Source organism: Myotis myotis, unplaced genomic scaffold, assembly GCF_014108235.1.
Source record: "Myotis myotis isolate mMyoMyo1 unplaced genomic scaffold, mMyoMyo1.p scaffold_m19_p_3, whole genome shotgun sequence".
NCBI classification, from domain to species: domain Eukaryota; kingdom Metazoa; phylum Chordata; class Mammalia; order Chiroptera; family Vespertilionidae; genus Myotis; species Myotis myotis.
The window spans coordinates 209,197,101-209,219,549 of record NW_023416335.1 but is presented as its reverse complement, the minus strand read 5'-3'; the positions used below and the strand labels follow the sequence as shown (position 1 = coordinate 209,219,549).

Below are 22,449 nucleotides of genomic sequence, written 5' to 3'. Positions count from 1 at the left end.
CAATTCGGGGAAATGCTCGGGAAGCTCACCGACCGCCCTCCCGGGGGCAGACTGAGCCGCTTTCTCCAGCTCCGCCGCCACCTGCCTCCGGGAAATAGCGAGGAGGGAGACGGGGAGCCATCGCCAGCCCCCTGCGCCCCAGAATGGCCTCTGGTTAAGGAACACGATTTGGACGGCCCGGAGCACACGTCTCCCGGACCTCACTTGGTCACCCCCGGGGTTCTTTCTCCCTCAGTTCGACCCTCCTTCCGCGTCGTTGGCCGCAGTCATATCTTTAGTCTTGAATTGGTGTGACCCACTCAGCTATGGGTTCTGCCTGGACATTCCTTCCCAGCCACACACCTGTACTTCCTGTCACCCTCAGACCAGGACCTCTTTGTGTGTCTCTCACCTTGCAGAGGTGTAACTCAAATCGCTCCTACATCTTGGATTGGCTTATTTGAAATCTCATTATTTTCTCTCGAAAGAAAACCGGAGAGTCAGGGAGTGTGTTGACTCCATTGCTAAACCAGAATAACTGCAGTTTGTTTCCCGTCTTAGTCACGAACAGGTACAACGAATCTGAAAACATTACAGCCTCAACCAGGCTCGGAAGGGAAAGGAACCCTACAAGGTTCTTAGCTCAAGTTTTGTTAATGATTCCACGTTTAGGTTTCTGTCATCCATTGTGCCCTTAAAGGCCCCTATGTGAAGACTAGAAACCTTGAGTAAATTAAGACATCGAAGGCATATTTATCCTTCATTCAACAAGTTCATTGAGTATGATCCAGGTCCTGATATAAAGAGGAGAGAGCCCTGGCCGGTTTGGCTCAGTGGATGGAGCCTCGGCCTGCGGACTGAAGGGTCCCGGGTTCAATTCCGGCCAAGGGCATGTACCTTGGTTGCGGGCACATGCCCAGTGGGGGGTGTGCAGGAGGCAGCTGATCGATGTTTCTCTCTCATTGATGTTTCTAACTTTCTATCCCTCTCTCCTCTCTGTAAAAAATGAATAAAATAGCCGAAACCGGTTTGGCTCAGTGGATAGAGCGTCGGCCTGCGGACTGAAGGGTCCCGGGTTCGATTCCGGTCAAGGGCATGTACCTGGGTTGCTGGCACATCCCCAGTGGGAGATGTGCAGGAGGCAGCGGATCGATGTTTCTCTCTCATCGATGTTTCTAACTATCTCTCTCCCTTCCTCTCTGTAAAAAATCAATAAAATATATATATAAAAAAAGTTCAGCTTTCACCAAATTAGTATAGTTTAACACAATTCCTCTCAAAATCCCAGAAAGGTTTTTTTTGTAGTTACAGGTAAAATTATTCTAAAATTTATATGGAAAGGCAAAAGCACTACAATAGCTAAAATAATTTTGAAAAGGAAGAATCACCAATTTTGAAAATCAAGACTCTTTTTGAAAAGGAGTCACTTTACCTGCTTACAAGATTTATTATGCAGCTACAGCAATCAAGACTGTGTGCTATTGGTAGAGGAACAGACATATATGTCAATGGGACAGAACAGAAAACCCAGGAAAAGGTCCACCCAAATATGCTCAACTAAATTTTAACAACTATACAAAAGCAATTCAATGGAGGAAAGATTGCATTTTCAACAAATGGTGCTGGGGCAATGAGACATCCATGGGCAAAGAAAACAACACAAATAAGGCCGTAGACCTATTCTCACACCTTATACAGAAATTAGCTCCTCAGGTATCATGAACTTAAATGTAAAACATAGTACTATAAAACTCTTGGAATAAAACAGTAGGAAATCTGCAGGATTTAGGGCTAGAGTTCTTAGACTTGACACCAAAAACATGATCCATACAAGGAACAACGGATACATTGGACTTCATCAGAATTTAAAACTTTTGCTTTGCGAAAGACTCTGTTAATAGCATGGAAAGACAAGCGACAGAGTGGGAGAAAGTTTTTGCAAGGCACATATGTGATAAAGCACTAATATCCAGAATATAGAAAGAACTCAACCGTCAATAGTCAATAATCAAATGATCCAGTTAGGAAATGGGCAAAAGACAGAGAGCGATTTCATCAGAGGATATACAAATGGCAAATAAACACAGAAAGAGATGTTCGACATAAATGGCCATTGCAGAAATGCAAATTAAAGCCACAACTAGATGTCAGTACACACCTATTAGAATGGCTAAAGTATAAAACAAAACACTGTGACAAACGCCACTGTTGTCGAGAATGCAGAGAAACTGGATCCCTCATACATTGCAGGTGGAATGCAAAATGGAACAGCCACCCTGGGAAACAATTTGGCAGTATATTTGAAAGGTAAACATGCCACCACTGTCCAACTCAGCAACTGCAGTCCTGGGCATTTATTCCAAAGAATAAAAACTTCTATTCACATAAAAATCCACACACAGATGTTAGCAGCTTTATCTATAATGGCCCCAAACTGGAAACATCCAGATGTCCTCCCATGGGAAATGGTTAAATCGTGGTACATCTATACCACTTGGCTGTAAAAAGAAATGAGCCATTGTTACATGCAACCGATGACTCTCCAGAGAATTATGCTGAGTGAAAAAAAAGCCAGTCCCACAAGGTTACACACTGTAGAAGTCTATTTATGTAACATTCTTGACATGACAAAATTATATAAATGGAGGACAGATTAGTGCTTGCCAGGAGTAGGGTACGGAGGTGGGAGGGAAGTGGGTGTGGCGATGGTGCCTGTGGTGATGGCAGTGTTGTATCTTGACCGTATCTCTGTCAATATCCTGGTTGTGATATGGCACTATAGTTTTGCAAGATGTTAGCATTGGAGAAGACTGAGTACAGCACACACAGGATCTCATATTATTTTTTACAACTGTATGAAGAATCTACAAATTATCTCAAAATAATAAGCTTAATTAAAAGAAAACGCAAGGCACCATTTCAAGCTACACACAGCACTGAATAAGGTATAATCTCTGCTGCAGAGGAGCTCACAGTCTATTTCATGAGGAGCTGGGCGCATAGACACAATGTTTCCAGTTTGGGACTTTCTATCATTCCCCAACCTTGTTTTCAGTGGAAAACTTCCTTCTGTTCCGTTTTTTTTTTTTTTTTTTTTTGGTCCCTCACCACCCATTGGATGTGATCGGGATCAGCTGCATAAGTTGCAGCGCCCCATGCAAAATGAAAATGCAAAGGTCCTAGTTCAAAAATTATTAAGAATTTCAAGAGCAACAGCAGAGCATTAACCCATGTGCAGGGCCCTTGTGAGCCCCGAGGCCTGTGTGACTGCATGGGTCACTCTTGTGATACTGGCCCCACCTGTGATTCTGGTAGGGTTGCCAGTCACCCTCCTACCTCCCTTGGCAGGAGATGGTCCCAAATGACCCACGGGTGGCCATTCATAGTATCTCATTGCCCTGGTTACTTGTACCAAAATCCTTCCAGGGAAGTCGTATCTAATGAAGTTGGGAAAGAGAACTTTTTTCCCTCTGGGATGAGTTGTTTACTGAACAGATATTTATTGGGTATGCACCATGTGCCAGGCCCGGTCTGCATGTAGGAGTTACAGTGGTGAACAAGATGTGTACAGATAGTCCTAGCTCAGTGATGGCAAACCTTTTGAGCTCGGCGTTGTCAGCATTTTGAAAAACCCTAACTTAACTCTGGTGCCATGTCACATATAGAAATTTTTTGATATTTGCAACCATAGTAAAACAAAGATTTATATTTTTGATATTTATTTTATATATTTAAATGCCATTTAACAAAGAAAAATCAACCAAAAAAATGAGTTCGTGTGTCACCTCTGACACACGTGTCATAGGTTCGCCATCACTGTCCTAGGCCCTCCTCGTGTAGCTTATGCCCTACAGATAAAGGCAGACAACGGTAATGATTACATATTGGGTTAAATGCAAAATCAAAGAAAAAGTGGAGATGCTATAAGCCAGATACATATGATTCCTATTCTATAAGCGAGGAACATGAAGGTAAGAGAAAGCTAAGAAAATGATCTTCTTAAAAAAAAAGATATATTTTATTGATTTTTTACAGAGAGGAAGGGAGAGGGATAGAGAGTTAGAAACATCGATGAGAGAGAAACATCAATCAGCTGCCTCCTGCACACCCCCTACTGGGGATGTGCCCACAACCAAGGTACATGCCCTTGACCGGAATTGAACCTGGGACCCTTGAGTCCGCAGACTGATGCTCTATCCACTGAGCCAAACCGGTTAGGGCAAGAAAATGATCTTAAGGTGAGAGAGCTGGTACATGGCCAAGGAGGGATTCTAACCCAGGTGTGTCTGACACCAGCTGCATCATGGCAGTCAGGATCACTGAGAACTGGAGTGCTCACTTGCACAGTGCAGTAGGGCTGTTCAGGGCTCAGGTACTGAGTCGTAGCTCAATTCAAATCCTGGCTTGGGCAAATTACTTGAACTTCTGAAAGTCTTGCTTTTCTCATTTATAAAACATGGTGGGAGCCCAGCTTGCATGGCTCAGTGGTTGAGCATCGACCTATGAACCAGGTGGTCATGGTTCAATTCCCAGTCAGGGCACAGGCCCGATCAATGATTCTCTCATCACTGATGTTTCTCTCTCTCCCTTCCTCTCTGAAATCAATAAAAATATATTTTCAAATAAATAAAAATAAAATGAGGTGTCATAGGAATTGTTGCTGCAGTGGATAGTTGGCCTGCAGACTGAAAGTTCCCAGGTTTGTTCCGGTCAAGGGCATGTACCTTGGTTGCGGGCACATCCCCAGTAGGAGGTGTACAGGAGGCAGTTGATCGATGTTTCTCTCTCATGGATGTTTCTGGCTCTCTATCCCTCTCCCTTCCTCTCTGTAAAAAATCGATAAAATATATTTAAAAAAAAAAAGAATTGTTGCTGCAGAGATTAGATGATATAATGCATTCTGATGGCCTAGTGAGAGTTCAGTGAGTGTTAGGTTTACAAATCAGTTTCAAGTTCCAGAAACTGAATTCCATCCAGAACTACTTACAATATGATGTTGGGTGAGTCGAATGCTCAGGGAGCCTATTTTCCTCATCTGTAAAATGAGGTTAGTGACGTGGCTCACAGGCTCAACATAAGCAGAAATGAGATAATGTAAATGAAAGTGCTATAATGTGTGGGCAATCTATATATATAAAAGCCCAGCAACCAAATGGTGGAAAGACCAGACCAGTCGCTATGATGCACACTGACCACCAGGGAGCAGACTCTCAATGAAGAAGCTGCCCCCTGGTGGTCAGTGCACTCCCACAGTGGGCCCATCCCTGCAGACCATGCCCCCCCAGCAGTGCACGAATTCGTGCACCAGGCCTCTAGTTTTATTATAAAACTCATAGGGTTATCTTCTGACCAGTGGGCTTGACTCCATTCACAAATGCAGTCCATCCTTCCTCTTTCATGTCATCCCTGTAACTCTGTTATGACATGATACTCACTGCTTTGTAATGATTTTTAAAAAATATATTTTTATTGATTTCAGAGAGATAGGGAGAGGGAGGAAGAGAGAGAAAGATCAAGGATGAGAGAGAATCATTGATCGGCTGTCTCCTGCACGCCCCACTCTGGGGATGGAGCCCGCAACCCAGGCATGTGCAGGAATCAAACCGTGACCTCCTGGTTCATAGGTTGATGCTCAACCACTGAGCCATGCTGGCCGGGTGCTATCATGATTTTGTAACAGCAGTTAATGAATACTGTAAAGTAAAATATTTTGTAAATCAAAATATTCTCAAAGTTAAAGCAGTAAACTCTAGATTTGAAAATAACACACATGTGCCAAACATTTTTACTGTTTCATGATTTATTTTTTAAATGGCAGTAACAAATACTTTTCCCTTGTTGGGGAATGAGATAACTATTTTCAACGGAAAGGGCCTTAAAAGTAACAGCGTTTTATCCAAATCGAATTTATATAATTGCACAAAAGTCATACAAAGCATTAAGAAATGCTCACAAAGACCACAGTTCTCTTAGATCCTCATGAGCACACCCCAAGAGGCCTTGAGTTCATGGGGGCCCCTGATCCAAACAACAGTGATGCTCACCCCATGCTCCGCCGTGACACAGAGGCAGAGGTCAGCAGAGCAGCCAGGAGAACCCACGTGCTTTGTGACAATGGAATTCTGCTGTAACGATAGGGTTTCATGATGTATTCACCTTCTCATTTTACTAAGGGCATAAAACACTTTACCTTGAATATATTTGCCCAGGCTTAAAACTTAACCCTAACAGCTTAAATTTAAAAAATTAACCAAACCATAAAAACCTCTTCCAAGCGCAGTCCTTCATGCTGCCACCATTCTGGACCAATACACATACACACAAGTTACATTGTCACTCAGTTTCCAATACACACACACACACACACACATTACATTGTCATCTTTTATATGCCAGTGGAGGGATGGCAGGGAGGGTCTTACTCCAATTCCAACTGTTTTATTGGTAGCAACTGTCGGAAACACTGCTACAAAGGACTGAGGTCATATATGGGCTGATGGGACAGTCACTATGCTTTACTTGTGCTCTCTGGCATGGGTACAGGAGAGGGAGAGGCAGATCTCATGCATCATATTTGTAATCTACTATTATGAAAGCTGAAGAGGGCATTGGTTACATAAGTTTAAAAAAACATTTTTAAGCCCAGTTTTTCTATTTAATTAGTTACGATCTGAGGATTTAATTTGTTTCATGGATTTTTTTCACCCGAGGAGATGTTTTTATTGATTTGAGAGAGAGAAAGGGAGGGAGAGAGAAACATAGATCAGTATCCTCCTGTACATGCCCTGATTGAGGATCAACCTGAAACCTAGGTATGTGCCCTGACTGGGAATGGAACTGCAACCCTATTTTTTTGATGTACGGGATGACACTCCAACTAACTGAGCCACCCAGTCAGGGCTGTCTCATGGATCTTAATCTCAATTAAGATATAATGTCTATGTTAGGAGTTTTCTCTTTCCGACCTTATGAAAATCAATAAGAAAATAATAATACTTTGAAAGAAGACCCACACTGAGAACTGGGAGTCACCATCACAAGTAGCTTCCTAACTTGGATGCTATGACCATGGGAAGGGTGAATTCTTACTCCACAGTCCATTTCCTGATGGGGAGGGACGGGGGACGGGACGGTAATTCCTGAAATAAACACATAAAAGTATGCCGCAGCCCAGGCTGGTTTGGCTCAGGGTTGGAGTGTTGGTCTGGGGACCGAAGGGTCTGGGTTCAGTTCCCAGTTAAGGGCATATATCTAGGTTGCAGGCCTGGATCCGGCCAGCCCAGGTCAAGGTGAGTACAGGAGACAACTGATCAACGTGTCTCTCTCACATCAATGTTCCTTTCTCTCTCTCTCTCTCTCTCCCTCCCTCTCTCTCTCTCTCTCTTCCCCCTACACACACACACACTCCCTTCCACTCTAAGAATCAATGGAAAAAATATTCTGAGGTGAGGATTAACAAAAAACAACACAGAGTATGCGGGAGAGTACTGGCTATGCTTCCTTCATTTAGATGGTGTAGTTAAGGATCCAATCTCATGTATTCAATTCAGGGACAAAAATGCCAGCAGAGCATTTGAAAGATTTTTTTAAATTAAGGTTTTCATTGTAGGAGAAAGCCTGGCATATATAGGAAGTATTTATTATACTTCATGAAGGGAAATGTGGGGTGTGTCTGTGGTGTGGCGAAGAATGGATGAGGTTCCTGCACCGTGTGCGATTATCTGCTCACAGATCCTGGATATATCAGACGGCCCCTAAGACACTGCTCTGAGATGTTCACTGTCATCTCGTGATGGTTCCGGTAGTCTGAATCAAATGTTTAGCTGTGGTGGTTAATCTGGGACTCAAAGGATGATATTCTTGGATCAGGAACTCCACAACAGCTATTCTAACTACTCATAACATCTGCACAATTTCACTGGAATCTAACTGGAAGGAGTCTGGTTCATGTCCAAGTATGCTGCTGTACATAAAAGCTGCCTAAGTGTTTAGCTAAAACGGTGAAGACCACAGAAAATGATTTCTAGGAAGAAAAGGAAAAACCTTTCAGGATTGTGAATGAACAAAAGAAACCCAAGGGCCGTGAGGGCCCCGGAGGCCCCGGGGTGAGAAGCCCAAGCTGTGGGTTCATTTTAAGTCCCTTCGTTTGGCAAGTAGCACAGGACTGAGAAGTTAGCAGGAGGGCAGGCAGGGGATGACTCCAGCTGTGCAGCCATCCCTTCCCACAGCGGCTGAGATACAGTGAACAAAGCAAGCATTTGTGGGTGACGCTGTCAGGATACGATCTATATCACTTTGGTTTATAATATTACCTTTGTCTCCTGATGAAGCCACTATCTGTCTGCTTTGAGCTCTGCACCTTGGGATTTCCTGATAAGATAGGCAAGCCTGTATCACTGCAGGGAGTGTTAATCCCTGAGCCTGTGCTTTGCTAATACAAATATTTTCTTAAAAACCCTCAAATTTTTGCTTCAACAATCAGCATGTTTTATACATCTTGGGTTCATACAAAAGTTTAAGAGGGGGACACACTAGTTCTTAAAAGCTTCCCTTTTGACAGAAGGTCCCAAATAAACCATATGCAATAATGTTCACTTTGCAAATTTGTACAACTGAGTTCTTGCATAATTGCGTCCAATGCTGGGTTGAGAGAAATATGACGCTTCCAGTGCTAACATCAGAGAAAGAAGAGGACCTTGGGCTGTTTCTAGGCACTTGATGGCATAAGCATATTTTGTTTTTGTTAGTACTAGAAGAAATCACAGAACGATAACAGGGGTAGCTCTCTGAAAACTGGGTGCCCACTTTAACTGGGTAAGTAGAGGACCTGCCCTTGGCTAGGGCAGCAGCTTCAAGGATGTGCTATGAGGAGTAGTGCACGAAGAATCTATACAGGAAGCATGGGTGTCTAGGACAGGAATCATCTTTAGATTGAGAACAGATGGATGGAGGTCTGGATATGTAGCAGACACATAGATATTTTTCTTTCTCTTCTATGTCCTTCCTTATCAAGAATCTAAATACTTTCCAGGCCCTAGGCAACCAAGTAGCAAGAAAGGCTCAGAACTGTTTGGTTTGATACACTGCTGCTGGAGTCTGGAGGGAAGCTGAATGGTGGGACTGCGGGACTCCAGTGCCCATGAGGCTCATGTGGCTCCGGTAGACGTGCAGGCTCTGGAATAGGCTGGCACCATGAAAGGCATACATGGGCCTCACACAATCACTGGTTTTTAGTGTAATATAAGCATCATACAAATATCTTATGATGTTAACTGGATCTCAGCAAAAGCACTGCAAGGAAAAGACCTGGAGAGGAGAGAATTTCTGTACATTTAAATGTGTTAACTGGAATGCATGAACATATGTAACCAAGATCTACCTTTTCGTTTAAAAGTTAAACTTGCCTGGGTCATTAATTCTATAGAATTAATGTAACTAAAGTTGCAGTAACATACAGTCCAAAAATTCAATTTTCCAGATTTCTAGTTACTTAAAACAAAGACCACACACACAATTACATACATTCATTCATACAGGTCCCACACTCCCAAGTGAAACACACACATAAACGTACCCACACAGACAGCACTCAGGAAGCTCAGGTGCACATGCCAGTGCACACCTTTGAACCTGAGGTGCATGTGGGCTGCAATGAGGGTCAAGAGGCCCTGCTGCAGATCTGCTCGATGTCACTGATCTCTTTGGGACAATCTGCAGAAAGGATGAGAGGTGAGTCCTGCGTCACCACTACATCATCCTCAATCCGTACACCAAGACCACGAAACTTCTCTGGAGCATCTCTGTCATCCTCTGGAATATAAATGCCTGAGAAGTAGGAAAAAGAATGTGCTGTTCATAAATGGCAGTAACTGGATGATTTGGGGCAAGTAAGTTAATCTCTCTGTGTTACAATCCATCTGTAAAACTAGGATCCTAACAGTATCCACCTGGAGTCATGGAGATTAAATGATATAATACAGATAAAAGTGTCTAGTATAATGGTCAATAAATGTTGACTATCATTATTAGAACTATTTTTTTAAAAAAATATATTTTATTGATTTTTTACAGAGAGGAAGGGAGAGAGAGATAGAGAGTTAGAAACATTGATGGGAGAGAAACATCAATCAGCCGCCTCCTGCACATCCCCCACTGGGTATGTGCCCACAACCCAGGCACATGCCCTTGACCGGAATCGAACCTGGGACCTTTCAGTCCGCAGGCCGACGCTCTATCCACTGAGCCAAACCGGTTTCGGCTATTAGAACTATTATTATAGTTATTTTAAATAGTAGACTACAGGCTCCATATGGTAATGCTGATCATGATTCTTTTATATTCTAGTGGCTCAAGCAGGCCACTAAAGTTACTTAAACTGTGAGTATGTCAGCATATGCTGGGAACCAGTAGATTATATAAATGTATTCTTTCTTTGCCTAACAGTCCCCTGGAAAAAGGGAACTTCGCTAAAATAAAGACATAAGGTATTTGAAAACATATTTAAATACCACTTATTTAGATTATTAGCTTGAACAACCAGAGGCTGTAGAAATACTCAAACAAGCCCTCGCAATAAGCCATAAATGTAAAGTAAAAAAAAAAAAAAAGAGGACTTTAATAAACATTTGGAAATTCTAAGAGCCCAAGGTACCCTCTCTAATCATGAAGTCAGACAGACAACACTCTTTTCAAGTTAAAGAAACTATAAACTTCCTCACCTTCTGCTCTGTGATAAAAAGAAAAGGTCAGCAAAGGATTTTGTAGTCAAAGTCTAAGGAAGCACCCATGTGCTGACTAGACTGGACTAAGTGATACGCAAGGCCAGAGAGTAACGTTTACCCGGATTCAAAGGGTGGTATGAAAGACGTGTCCCAGCTATAATTACTTAATTTAGAGATAAAAACACTTGAAATCTAAGAATGAGATCTGTTTTCGTGACAAAAGCAGCATCAGTATTTAAAACTTACCCTTGTCATATCAATCTTCACCCTCGCCATGGTGTTTACCTTTCCATCTGACACTACTATTACATGTCCCAAGGGGTAGAGGCTAACACTCCCTATCCCCTTACCTGGCTCCACTGTGATCACCATGCCGGGCTGCAGAGGGAGGGATCGGGGAATGTCTGGAGTGTCATGGACATCCATCCCCAGGTAATGGCCAACGTGGTGAGGGCAGTATTTTCGAGCAGCCTGGAAAAGGTAATTGCCACAGTATTATTAGAGCAATGGCCCCTTGAGGGGCAGTCGGCATGTACAAGTCAGCGAGATAGGTGTTAACTGCTCCCCCATGGTTCTGCCACTATGTTTAATCTGTCCTTAGGCTACTGACCAAGAGACCTGATCACTGCCACCTCTCGAATGAAATTCTGCCAATGCATTCTAACTAATCCACATTTCCACTCCCAGTATTTAATATACTACACACATGCTGACTTGGGTAAGCCCAGTAATGACTATGGTTAATAAAAATCTCTTTTCTTGAAGGAGGGTGATTATGTTAGAATAGTTCTCTTTTCAACATTCACACATCCCTCTCAGGAAGTCTACTCTGGAGACTCCAAGTATCTCACAGCAACTTGTGGAGCAGGCTGAAACATCAATTACTAGGCATTTACTGGCCTGGATGTTTCTATCCATTAATTAAAGATTTGCTGGCCTGAGCAAGAGGAATTTGTAGCTTCTTTCCTATCGATAAAAGAAACCCTGGCAGCCTAACCTTGGAGATGGGAGATGCCTTAATGGTCTTGTTTGGCTTGACCACCCGGCATTTTAATTTAAAGCCGAGGCTTTACATTTTTACTGGATACATTTGGATGCAGATGAAATTCCCTAAAGACATGCCCTTGAGGATATTAAAGTCTCAACAGTGTCACTGAAGCAACAAACACCCTCTCCTTCGACCTCTACCTTTTCAAAATTAGCACAAAAGAATCAAAAGTTAACCTCTCCTCCTTTTGGTGTCCTTTTCCACCCTCTGCACCAGACTTTATTTTATGTTCTGACGACTGAGCTAGTTGCACACTGCGCAGTATGCAATGAACCAGAATGTGCTGCCACCTTCTGGGAGAAAAAGTACTGACTCCCTTTGTTGTAATCCCGGTTCATTGTAAATCCCTTTTACAGATGAAGAATCACAAAGACCATTTCTAAATCTAATTAGTTTTACATAAAAACCGAGCAGCATGTAAGGTGTTCTTGAGAGCTGAGCCAAAAGAAGTCAGGTACCCTGAAGGCACTATTTTCCTTAATGTTCTTCAGGAACCCCAACTCTTTAAGCTTCTGCCCTATCAGGGTCAGCATCATGCTGTAGATGTTTTCCAAGCTTGTTCCGGGGGAGCAGAGGGTCAGACAATCTCTCTGGATCTCTAGAACAGCTTCATAGAGTTCTGCTTGAGGTGCCGTAAACCTGGGGACAGGAAAACCAAAGAACGCAAATTTGGAATCGACTGATATTGCAGGAAGTTTGTGACAAGAAAAAAATTCTGAGATGTTATAAGTCAAATTACAGCAGTGGGAGAGTGAGAGGAAGGGACAGGAATAGTTGACCAGTTAATGGTGTCGTGCCAACTAACAAAAGACCGCTCATATTCGGATGTATGTTAGAAGCTCTGAATCAGCTCCCAGGGTCTATGAACTGACCACCAGCCACCACCACATCCAGCATGTGCATGAACTTTCAAGACTGCTGCCTGTAACCAATCAAAAGAAGTAAATATTTCTTCCTCCAGACTGTGCTCCTACCCTAAAACGCCCTCCTGCACCAACCCCCGCCCCCCAACCCTTATCTATAGCCAATGTAAGTTCTTTCAAAACAACTTACATCTTTCTTCCCCAAAACATAATGTGTAGGATGGCGAACATACTGCCTTCTCCACCAGCCCTGCTGTGAGTGGTCTGATTAGAAAACTCCAAGGTGATGATGATGAGGCATTGCAGACATTCAATCCCACCAACATAGCATTACGGACAGGACCTGAATCCCACCCTGGCCTAGAGGCTCAGCGGGGAGAGCAATAACCCAACTGGGCAGAAACAGTCCTTCACACAGCCAGCAGGTAGAAAGGAGGTGAGGCTAGAGGACGCACCCAGCCCTGAATGCAGCCAGAGGGCCAGACCAGGTCACTCTTGATCCTTTCCACTTTTTACCATTAAAAAAAGAAGCTTGGCCCTAACCGGTTTGGCTCAGTGGATAGAGCGTTGGCCTGCGGACTCAAGGGTCCCAGGTTCGATTTTGGTCAAGGGCATGTACCTTGGTTGCAGGTGCATCCCCAGTGGGGAGTGTGCAGGAGGCAGCTGATCGGTGTTTCTCTCATTGATGTTTCTAACTCTCTATCCCTCTCCCTTCCTCTCTGTAAAACATCAATAAAATATATTTAAAAAAAAAAAAAAGAAGAAGCTTGCCCTGACCAGTTTGGCTCAGTGGATAGAGCGTCAGCCTGCGGACTCAAGGGTCCCGGGTTTGATTCCGGTCAAGGGCATGTACCTTGGTTGCGGGCACATCCCCAGTGGGGGGTGTGCATTGATGTTTCTCTCTCATCGATGTTTCTGACTCTCTATACCTCTCCCTTCCTCTCTGTAAAAAAATCAATAAAATATATTAAAAAAAAAAGAAGCAGCTTAGGGATCTATTTTTTTAGAGGCAAAGCCATGTCATGGGATAAACTAGTCAATACTTCAGTTACTAGTAATTTACTAGTTTCTAGGTGTCCTTAGTATAACAATTTCTTCAGCAATCATGGGGAAAAATGGGAAAAAAATTAAAATGGGGTGGTATATGATACGTAGTTCCATGTACTATTTTACACTCCCATAAAGTAGTATAGCCAATTAAGTCAAAGGCCTTCAAAGATGCTCATAAAATCTGAGCTTGTAATTCTGCTCTAAGAATCCATCCTAAGAAAATATTTGAAATTCAAAAAAAGCTGTATGTACAAAAATGTTCACTATAATGTTTTTTTATAATTATAACTAGAGACCTGGTGCACGAAATTCATGCACTTGGCGGGAGGGGGGGGCAAGGGGGGGGGAAGTGGGACCTCAGCCCGGCCTGTGCCCTCTCGCAGTCCAGGAGCCCTTGGGGGATGTCCAACTGATGGCTTAGGCCTGTTCCCCGCAGTTGGACATCCTTAGCACTGCCATGGAGACGGGAGAGGCTCCTGCTACCGCCACTGCACTCACCAGCCATGAGCCTGGCTTCTGGCTGAGCAGCACTCCCACTGTGGGAGCGCACTGACTACCAGGGGGCAGCTCCTGCATTGAGTGTCTGCGCCCTGGTGGTCAGTGTGCAATATAGCGACCAGTTGTTCCACCGTTCGGTCGATTTGCATATTACGCTTTTATTATATAGGATAGATTCAATCTACATGTCCCCTAATATTTAAGTATAACAATATAATGGTATAATGAACACCTACATACCCAACTCCCAGGTTCAAATTTATCAACATTATGTTTATACCCATACTCCATGCCACCACAGTACTAGTACATATTTTTTTAAAATATATTTTATTGATTTTTCACAGAGAGGAAGGGAGAGGGATAGAGAGTTAGAAACATCGATGAGAGAGGAACATCGATCAGCTGCCTCCTGCACACCTCCTACTGGGGATGTGCCCGCAGCCAAGGTACATGCCCTTGACTGGAATTGAACCTGGGACCTTTCAGTCCACAGGCTGACACTCTATCCACTGAGCCACACTGGCTAGGGCACTAGTACATATTTTTAAATGTAAATTTTACATACACTGGAATGCACAAATCTGAGCTGTGCAATTCTGACCGATCCTGATGAAGCTAGGGACACTGAACCCCTAAATTCTGTTGTCTTCTTTGCTGGCAGAAGCAGCCCTTCTACCACCATCTGAGACTAATCTAGTTTGGACTGAGAACCTACAGGTTCTCCCTTTAGGTAGTTGCCTTGGTACTTGCCTCTGGACTTTTAACTAGATTGTACTCCTAGCAGGTCCCAAAAGGTTAGGTGCAAAGTGTGACCCACAGGAGGTGCATGATAATCCAAAGAGAACTGCATGGTTTCCCTACTTATATAGATAAAAATCTGAGAATATGTATGGAAATGGATAGTAATGTGTGGGATAACTGAAAGGCACACAAAGTTGGAACAGGCTGCACTTACTGATATATGTCCACAAATCTGGATTCAGTGTTATAGCTCAAGGGTGCAAAAAGGCGCCAACAGTGTGTTTGGTTGGTTGGCTGAAGCGTGGGCCACAAGTTATCTTACACTAAATGAATTCAAATGCCAGAACTGCCTTGCTGTACTGGAGAAAGAGTTCTGCCTCAAGGCTGCAACATCAGCTTTTGCGCATGAGTTTCCAGCCTGCCCTACAAATGCGTGAGTCAGTTCCTTAAACGCCTCAATCGTTATCAACCAACCTATCTGCCAACCTAAATACATATATACTATATACACACACATATGTATGTGTGTGGATGTTAACTAGGTGTTTCTAGGTCCCTGATCCTGTGATGATGACTAAACAATCGTAAAAAATAATCAGGAGCTTTGCAAAGGCAGTTAACCTGAGCTAGAGGGGACCTGTCTCTCTCATTAGCCATTTATTCCAAATATAACCACCCTCCAAAGCAGCAGTGGCATCTGTAGAAGACGTACCTGCCGTTGACAGGCCAGGTTCGGGTGATGTCACTCACATAGCAAGAAGATTCACAGCCTCCATCCAGCAGCACCATCTCCCCATCCTGGAGAAAAAGCACAACAGGTCAAAGTCGGTGACCCCTGGATTCTCAGTTGTTGTTTTTTAACTTAAACCCTTTGTGCCTTTCATGTTTTATATATACTAGAGGCCTGGATCATGGATTCGTGCACCGGTGGGGTTCCTCGGCCTGGCCTGTGGGACTGGGCTGAAATCGGCTCTCCCACATCCCCTGAGGGGGTCCGGGAATTGGACTCCCTCCTCTCTGGTTCCGGGTGTGTTACCCAAGAACCTCAGCTGCCAAGTCACCGCAGCTCGGCAGCTCCTGCGCTGAGCGTCTGCCCCCTGGTGGTCAGTGCATGTCATAGATACTGGTCAGAGCGTCTGCCCCCTGGTGGTCAGTGCATGTCAAAGCTACCAGACGTTCAGCTGATCGGCCAGTGGCTTAGGCTTTTATATATATAGAATAGATTTTAAAAGCTCTAATTTAAAGGAGACTAATCCTCTCTGGTTCCTTCTCATAAGAAACAGCACCTAGCCCTAGTCTGTATGGCTCTGTGGATAGAGCATTGGGCCTGCAGAGTGAAGGGTTCCAGGTTCGATTCTGGTCAAGGGCATGTACCTTGGTTGCAAGTTCCCTGGCCCTGGTCAGGGTGCATGCAGGAGGCAACCAATCGATGTGTCTTTCTCACATTGATGTGTCTCTCTTACATCGATGCTTCTCTCTGCCTCTCCCTCTCTCTTCCATTCTCTCTAAAAATCAATGGAAAAATATCCTTGGGTGAGGATTAAGGAAAAAAAAAAAAAAGAAACACCATCTAAATCAGTGGTTCTCAACCCTGGCTGCACAGTAGAATCACCTGGGAATCTTTTTTAAAATCCTGATTTCTGGGCCTCATCCTCCAGAAATTCTGTTTCTTTGTTATGGGGTGGACCACTGATCTAAATGTTTCAAATGAACTCATATTGGCTTAAGAAAGGTGCCACTGCACACTGGCCAGGTAGCACAGTTGGTTAGATATTGTCCTAATATGCCAAGGTTGCAGGTTCAATCTCCAGTCAGGGTACATACAAGAATCAAACAATGAATGCATAAATATAAGTGGAATAACAAGTGGACAAGTGGATTTTTTCTCTCTCTCTCCCTTACTCACTCTTTAAAATTCAATCAATCAATAAAAAAGTTTTTTTAATAAAAAAAAAAATAGAAAGGTACCATTGCATGCATAGTGATTAAGTGCATTGGCTCTGGAACCTGCTTGGGTTTGAATTACTAGGTGCAAACATCAGCACATCATACATGTTACCATTATGACTATCACTACTAATTAACATAATCCTAGATAAGGATTTTATCTAGAGCCTTATTAAAATACAGTTACTCTTAACCATTTAACTATATTTTTTTTAGGGCAAGTGGAAGAGAGAGGGAAAGACAGAGAGAAACATCGATGTGAGAGAAACACATCAACTGGTTGCTTCCTGCACGAGCCCCACTAGGGCCTGGGCCAGGGAGGAGCCTGCAACCAAGGTACATGCCCTAGACCGGAATCGAAACCGGGACCCTTTGGTCCGCAGGCCGATGCTCTATCCACTGAGCAAAACTGGCTAGGGCTTAACCATTTAACTTTAGAATGTTACTTCTCTTTTTGCTTCCCATCAAAATGCATGTGGGGGGAAGAAGAAAACTTTGGGTACATCTTTATCTTACTACATGTCATGTTACTGGGCATATCTTATTCACATCTAAATAAACATGGAACCTGGCACACCACAATGATCAAATGAGTGCACACATAGTAACTAACTTTGAAGAATCATGTGGTTTTGTTTCTGGCAAATTGGTAGAATAAATTTAATTAGAAAACAACTAGTATTATCATACACTTATGAGTAAAATAATATATATATAAATTTGTATTCTTCATAAGCAAGCAGAACTAATTAATATTGTTTATTATGTACATGTAATACGAGTATTTAAAAAAAATCAAGGAAATGACAAAAAATGTAGGCTTCCAGTTAGTGACCTGTGGGAGGGAGGCAGCAGGATGGAGAGCATAGGGTACACAAGCAGATACAAAGTATTTGTAATGTTCTAATTTTTCTTTTTTAAAAATATTGTAAAAATTGACTTTTAGAGAGAGGGAAAAGGAGACGGAGAGAAACATCGATGTGAGAACGAAACATCCATCAGCTGCCTCCTGAACGCCCCCTACCAGGGATTGAACTGGGCATGTGCCCTGACCAGAATGGAACTGGCAACATTTTGGTGTATGGGACAACGCCCAACCAACTGAGCCACATTGGCCAGGGCGGTAATCTTCTAACTTTTGAGTCCAGTAAGTCATGGGTATTCACTTTAAATTTATGCTGTATAATTTACGTTTGCTATATCTAGTCTTTTGAATTTACCAAATATTAAAGTAGATAATTAAAAGTGGACTTAACAAAGGAGTACACAATTCTTTCTTTCTTTATTTTTAAATATATTCCATTGATTTTTTTTACAGAGAGGAAGGGAGAGGAATAGAGAGTTGGAAACATCGATGAGAGAGAAACATCGATCAGTTGCCTCTTGCACCCCCCCTACTGGGGATATGCTGGCAACCAAGGTACATGCCCTTGACCAGAATCGAACCTGGGACCCTTGAGTCCGCAGGCTGACGCTCTACCCACTGAGCTAAACCCGTTAGGGCGGGAGTACACAATTCTTTACTTGTATAGTCACTTGGGGAGAAAACCATAAAAGAGAAATTCTCTGACAGCTAATAAGATATTCATTCTTACAATCTGCCTGGCCAGTGTGGCTCAGTGGTTGAGCGTCAATCCATACACTAGGTTCCATTCCGGGTCAGGGCACATGTATAGGTTGTAGGCTCAATCCCCAGCGAGGGCAGCCAATCGATGTTGATATTTCTCTCTCATCGATGTTTCTGTATCTCTCGCCCTCTCCCCTCCTCTCTCTAGTCAATAAAAACATTAAAAAAAAAAAGTCTGTCTGCTCCCATATGCTAGCCCACTGCAGCTAGCTACCAGTCCTTGGAGGAGTGTTATAAAAGAAAAAGAGCAGAGGCTTTAGGGTAGAATATTTGCCTCGGCACTACTAATTGCCTAATTTTTAAAAGTTTATTTTCCTCACCTATAAAACAGGCATGTTAATAACTGCCCCTATCTCATAGCGCTAACGTGAGGATCAAATGAGATAATGTCTGTAAAAGCATTTTGTTAAAGCTGGAAATTAGGGAACCCCGAAGTGAGTGAGTTTTCTCCGAGGGCATCTGGACCCCGAGGAAGCAGTGCTGATGGGCAGTGCTGTACCTTGATGAGTTGATTATTCTTCACATAGTGCAGAGTGTTTGACCGATTACCTCCAGCAACCACAGGCGGGTAGGCTAAGATGTCTGCTCCCCGGGCTCGGCATTCAAATTCAAACTGAAAAAAGCAGCAAAGTGTAACTCTAAGTATGACTGAAGAAAGGATTTCGTTAGGGCTGTCCCTGCCCAGGCTCTCCTCGACAGCACACACCTCCATTTAAGTTACTACTGGAAAACTATTCATCATACCTAACAAAACTTGTAATGCTGTAACTTCAGGCCACTTCTTTTAGTCACACCCCAAGTCTGTTATTCAATCCTATTACTAAATCTGTTCTTTTCTTGTGAGTACTCTAAATTTCTGATTTTCAAATTAAGTCCAGAAGAGGACACAGAAAACCTATGATCAAGGGTGAGCAAAAAGATAAGTCATGTCAAGTTACTGTTTGTTTATTCTTATTTAGATAAACACTGGAATACAGCTTGCATTTTTAACAACAACCCTAAATGACTAATGTCAACCTTTCAAATAGCTACTGACCTGCAAGCTCTGGAAAATAAAAATAAAAATATGCTAGGCAAATGGTAAACTCTACGAATTTCATTATGTTCTAGGATGGAGCTCGAGACTGGCAACCATGCGCTACTATCTACAGCTCAACCTCAGAGTCTCTTCCTTTACATTTACTTAGACAGTACTAGTCTTGTCACCTCACATTTATGTAAACCTTTTCTTCTTCAATAGCTCTACTCTGCGGGTTTTCTTCATTTAACTGTTACTCCACATATTTTAGACTCATCTAATAAATTACTGGTGACATTTAAGAACCAAATCCTCTCCACTGATCTCCTGGTCACTTCCATAAAAGCCAACCAGAGGCCACCTGCAAATCAATGGAATTACTTTACGTGTGCCTTCCCATCGTTTAAGGCTCACCTTAGCATAAAGAAAGCTCTCATCCACAGGCGCTTTGCTGGCAAACATGGTCTCTATGAAAGCCTGCAAACAGAATGGAGCATGAAAAGAAGTCTAATGTTAACTATTCTGCTTACTCAAATGTCCAAAATACGGCCTTTCCTATAAAGATCAAGGGGCAGACGTTATGACTGCCACTTCTTATTAGGGTTGTCTTATCACAAAGTAGCCCATACTCTCAATTAACACTTGACCTTCTTACTTCACCAGGTGCTATTTAAATGTTTGTATCTTTAAAGATGTAAAATGGGGTTTCTTTGCATTTCATTCTGTGCATCTTATAACTAGGACACATCATGAGTAGACACTGTACAGCTTATAGGGAAGGGACAGTGGAGAGAAAAAGCAGGAATGATTTCATGAGGGCCTTGTCCACATGCAGGTGACGTGAGAGTAGGGAGCCTGTGACATTTGAGAGTGTTCAGTATGTAAGCACCTGTGGAAGAATGAGATATAAAGCTGGAAGGGAAAGGCAGAAGAGGCCAGGTCATGAAAGGCCCTGCGTGAGCATGTTGAAATTTAATCCTAAAAACAACAAGGAGCCACCAAAGAACTTTAGGAGAAGGGCAGTCAGATTTGAAGAGATCACTGTTGCCGGGACAGAGTTAGACGCAGGCAATAGCAGAAGCGAAGAGACAGCAAAGGGATATTAGGTGTCCTACTGTGCTAGGCACAGGCCAAAATAACACAGCTTGGTATTTAAACCCAGGTCTGTCTTCCACTACACTATTCTGCCTCCCGAGAAGATAACTTGGGGACCAGTTAATTAGATACAAGGATTGAGGAGAACAATTATCTAGATAACTTCCATATTTCTATCTAAGGTAGCTGGGTCAATGTTGTTATTATTAACCATGAAATAGAATACAAGAGAAGAGGCGGGTCTGGTAGAGCTGGCAGAGCACAAGTTTAGACAATTACAGGAAATTCAGGTAGAAAAAGTCCAGGAGGCAGGATATACGTTCAGTCATAGGAGATATCTGGCCTGGGTAGGTCTGACTCTCACCCTGCTTTTACTTCTGTCCAAATATTCTACCAATTCTCCTCTAGAAAGTTACTTAACTCTAATGACAAGGCCCTTTACGTATTGTAAACCAAATCAGATTGCAAGAAAATCCAACTGATCTGTAGCACAGAGACACAAATTATATTTGGCTTATTCCCCCAAAGATAGGAAACTTTCATTTGGGCTGAAAAACACAAATATAGCATCATTATTCTTAAGAAAACTATTTTGGCCCTAGCTGGTTTGGCTCGGTGCATAGAGCATCAGACTGCAGACTGAAGGGTCCCAGGTTCGATTCCGGTCAAGGGCACATGCCTGGGTTGTGGGCTTGATCCCCAGTTGGGGGTGTGCAGGAGGCAGCCAATCAATGATTATCTCTCATCATTGATGTTTCTATCTCTCTCTCCCTTCCTCTCTGAAATCAATAAAAAAAATATTTAAAAAAAACCCAAACTATTTTGCCCAAATATTAAAAAACCTTACAGAATAATTCTACACCAGAATTGGGAATACTTAAAGAATAAGATTGCTGGTAGAAGTTGTTCATTAATAAAAATTAAGCCAAACTCCATTTCCCCGTCTGATATCTTTACTGGGTCGGTAGATAAAGACAATACCTCAGATTTAATACTTCTAAATTTTGGCACATTTACAAGAGTCTCTCACTAACAGCGTGGAAAAGTGACAGAAGTGCAGATCAGAATACTCCCAGGTAAATTTGTAATTGACTTTACACCTTATGCAAAGACATCTGATCACTGGACTGATACCAATTTCTTTGGAGCCCTAAACATTATCCCAATCTATTCTTAGCTACTTCTCTTCCTTATTTAAAAAAATCAATGATTTGAAGGAAAACAAAGACATATACTTTTCACATTTGTAATTAGTTGGTCTAGCCATAGCTACAACACTGGACAGTGCACTAGACAAACTAAAGCACTTACTGAGGAAGATCACCAAATGAGGTAAAATGAAACAGATGAGGGAATAGTTCAGGAAAACAATGTTTAACTTTGGGAAGACTATAGGTAGAGCTCAGAAAAACAGCCTTTAAATGTTTGTATGCTATTATGCTATGAAGTTAATTCCAGTTGGGCTGGAATTAACTTGAGCTGTTTTGTTCAAGGTCCTGCATGTAATGGATCTTGGTTAAGGCCTGAAACATACTGATTAACAGTGCTGAGAGGAGTTTCAGAGCAGTTTGTATCAGTTTGTCAGTATTGTGACAAGTGAGATTAATGGTTTGTACTTGGTTTCCACGAGAACTCCAAAAGGCTTTGTTGTTACATAGTAGGAATCTGCCAATATGATCCAAACCACAAAAATCTCTAGCTGCGATTCCATTCTGGGCTCCCTGGTTTCCAGGTGTTCCACGCAGGCATCTGTGGTTCCTGATCCAGGAGAGAAAATGCATCCTGTCCAGATCTTACTGAAAGCGGACAGGACAACAGAAGCCTGAACTTGGCTTCTTTGGTCCCTGGCTGTGAGACAG

At 42.7% G+C, this 22,449-nt stretch overlaps 1 protein-coding gene across 9 annotated transcripts in view; it reads right to left on the bottom strand.

The window, feature by feature from the left end:
- Positions 1-5,761: 5,761 nt before the first annotated feature.
- Positions 5,762-22,449, bottom strand: part of XPNPEP3 (X-prolyl aminopeptidase 3) — a 48,069-nt gene continuing 31,381 nt past the window's right edge. For 4 of the 9 annotated variants that reach the window (XM_036301745.1, XM_036301747.1, XM_036301751.1 and 1 more), the window contains 6 exons: positions 19,910-19,972; positions 18,977-19,090; positions 15,616-15,701; positions 12,207-12,387; positions 11,051-11,171; positions 5,762-9,804 (listed from right to left, as the gene is read on the bottom strand). In XM_036301745.1, coding sequence (XP_036157638.1) covers positions 9,638-9,804; positions 11,051-11,171; positions 12,207-12,387; positions 15,616-15,701; positions 18,977-19,090; positions 19,910-19,972 — 732 coding nt within the window. In that variant the 3' untranslated portion in view covers positions 5,762-9,637. The remainder of the gene's footprint in view (positions 9,805-11,050; positions 11,172-12,206; positions 12,388-15,615; positions 15,702-18,976; positions 19,091-19,909; positions 19,973-22,449) is intronic. The other 5 variants (XR_004966391.1, XR_004966390.1, XM_036301746.1 and 2 more) reach the window with 5 other exon arrangements.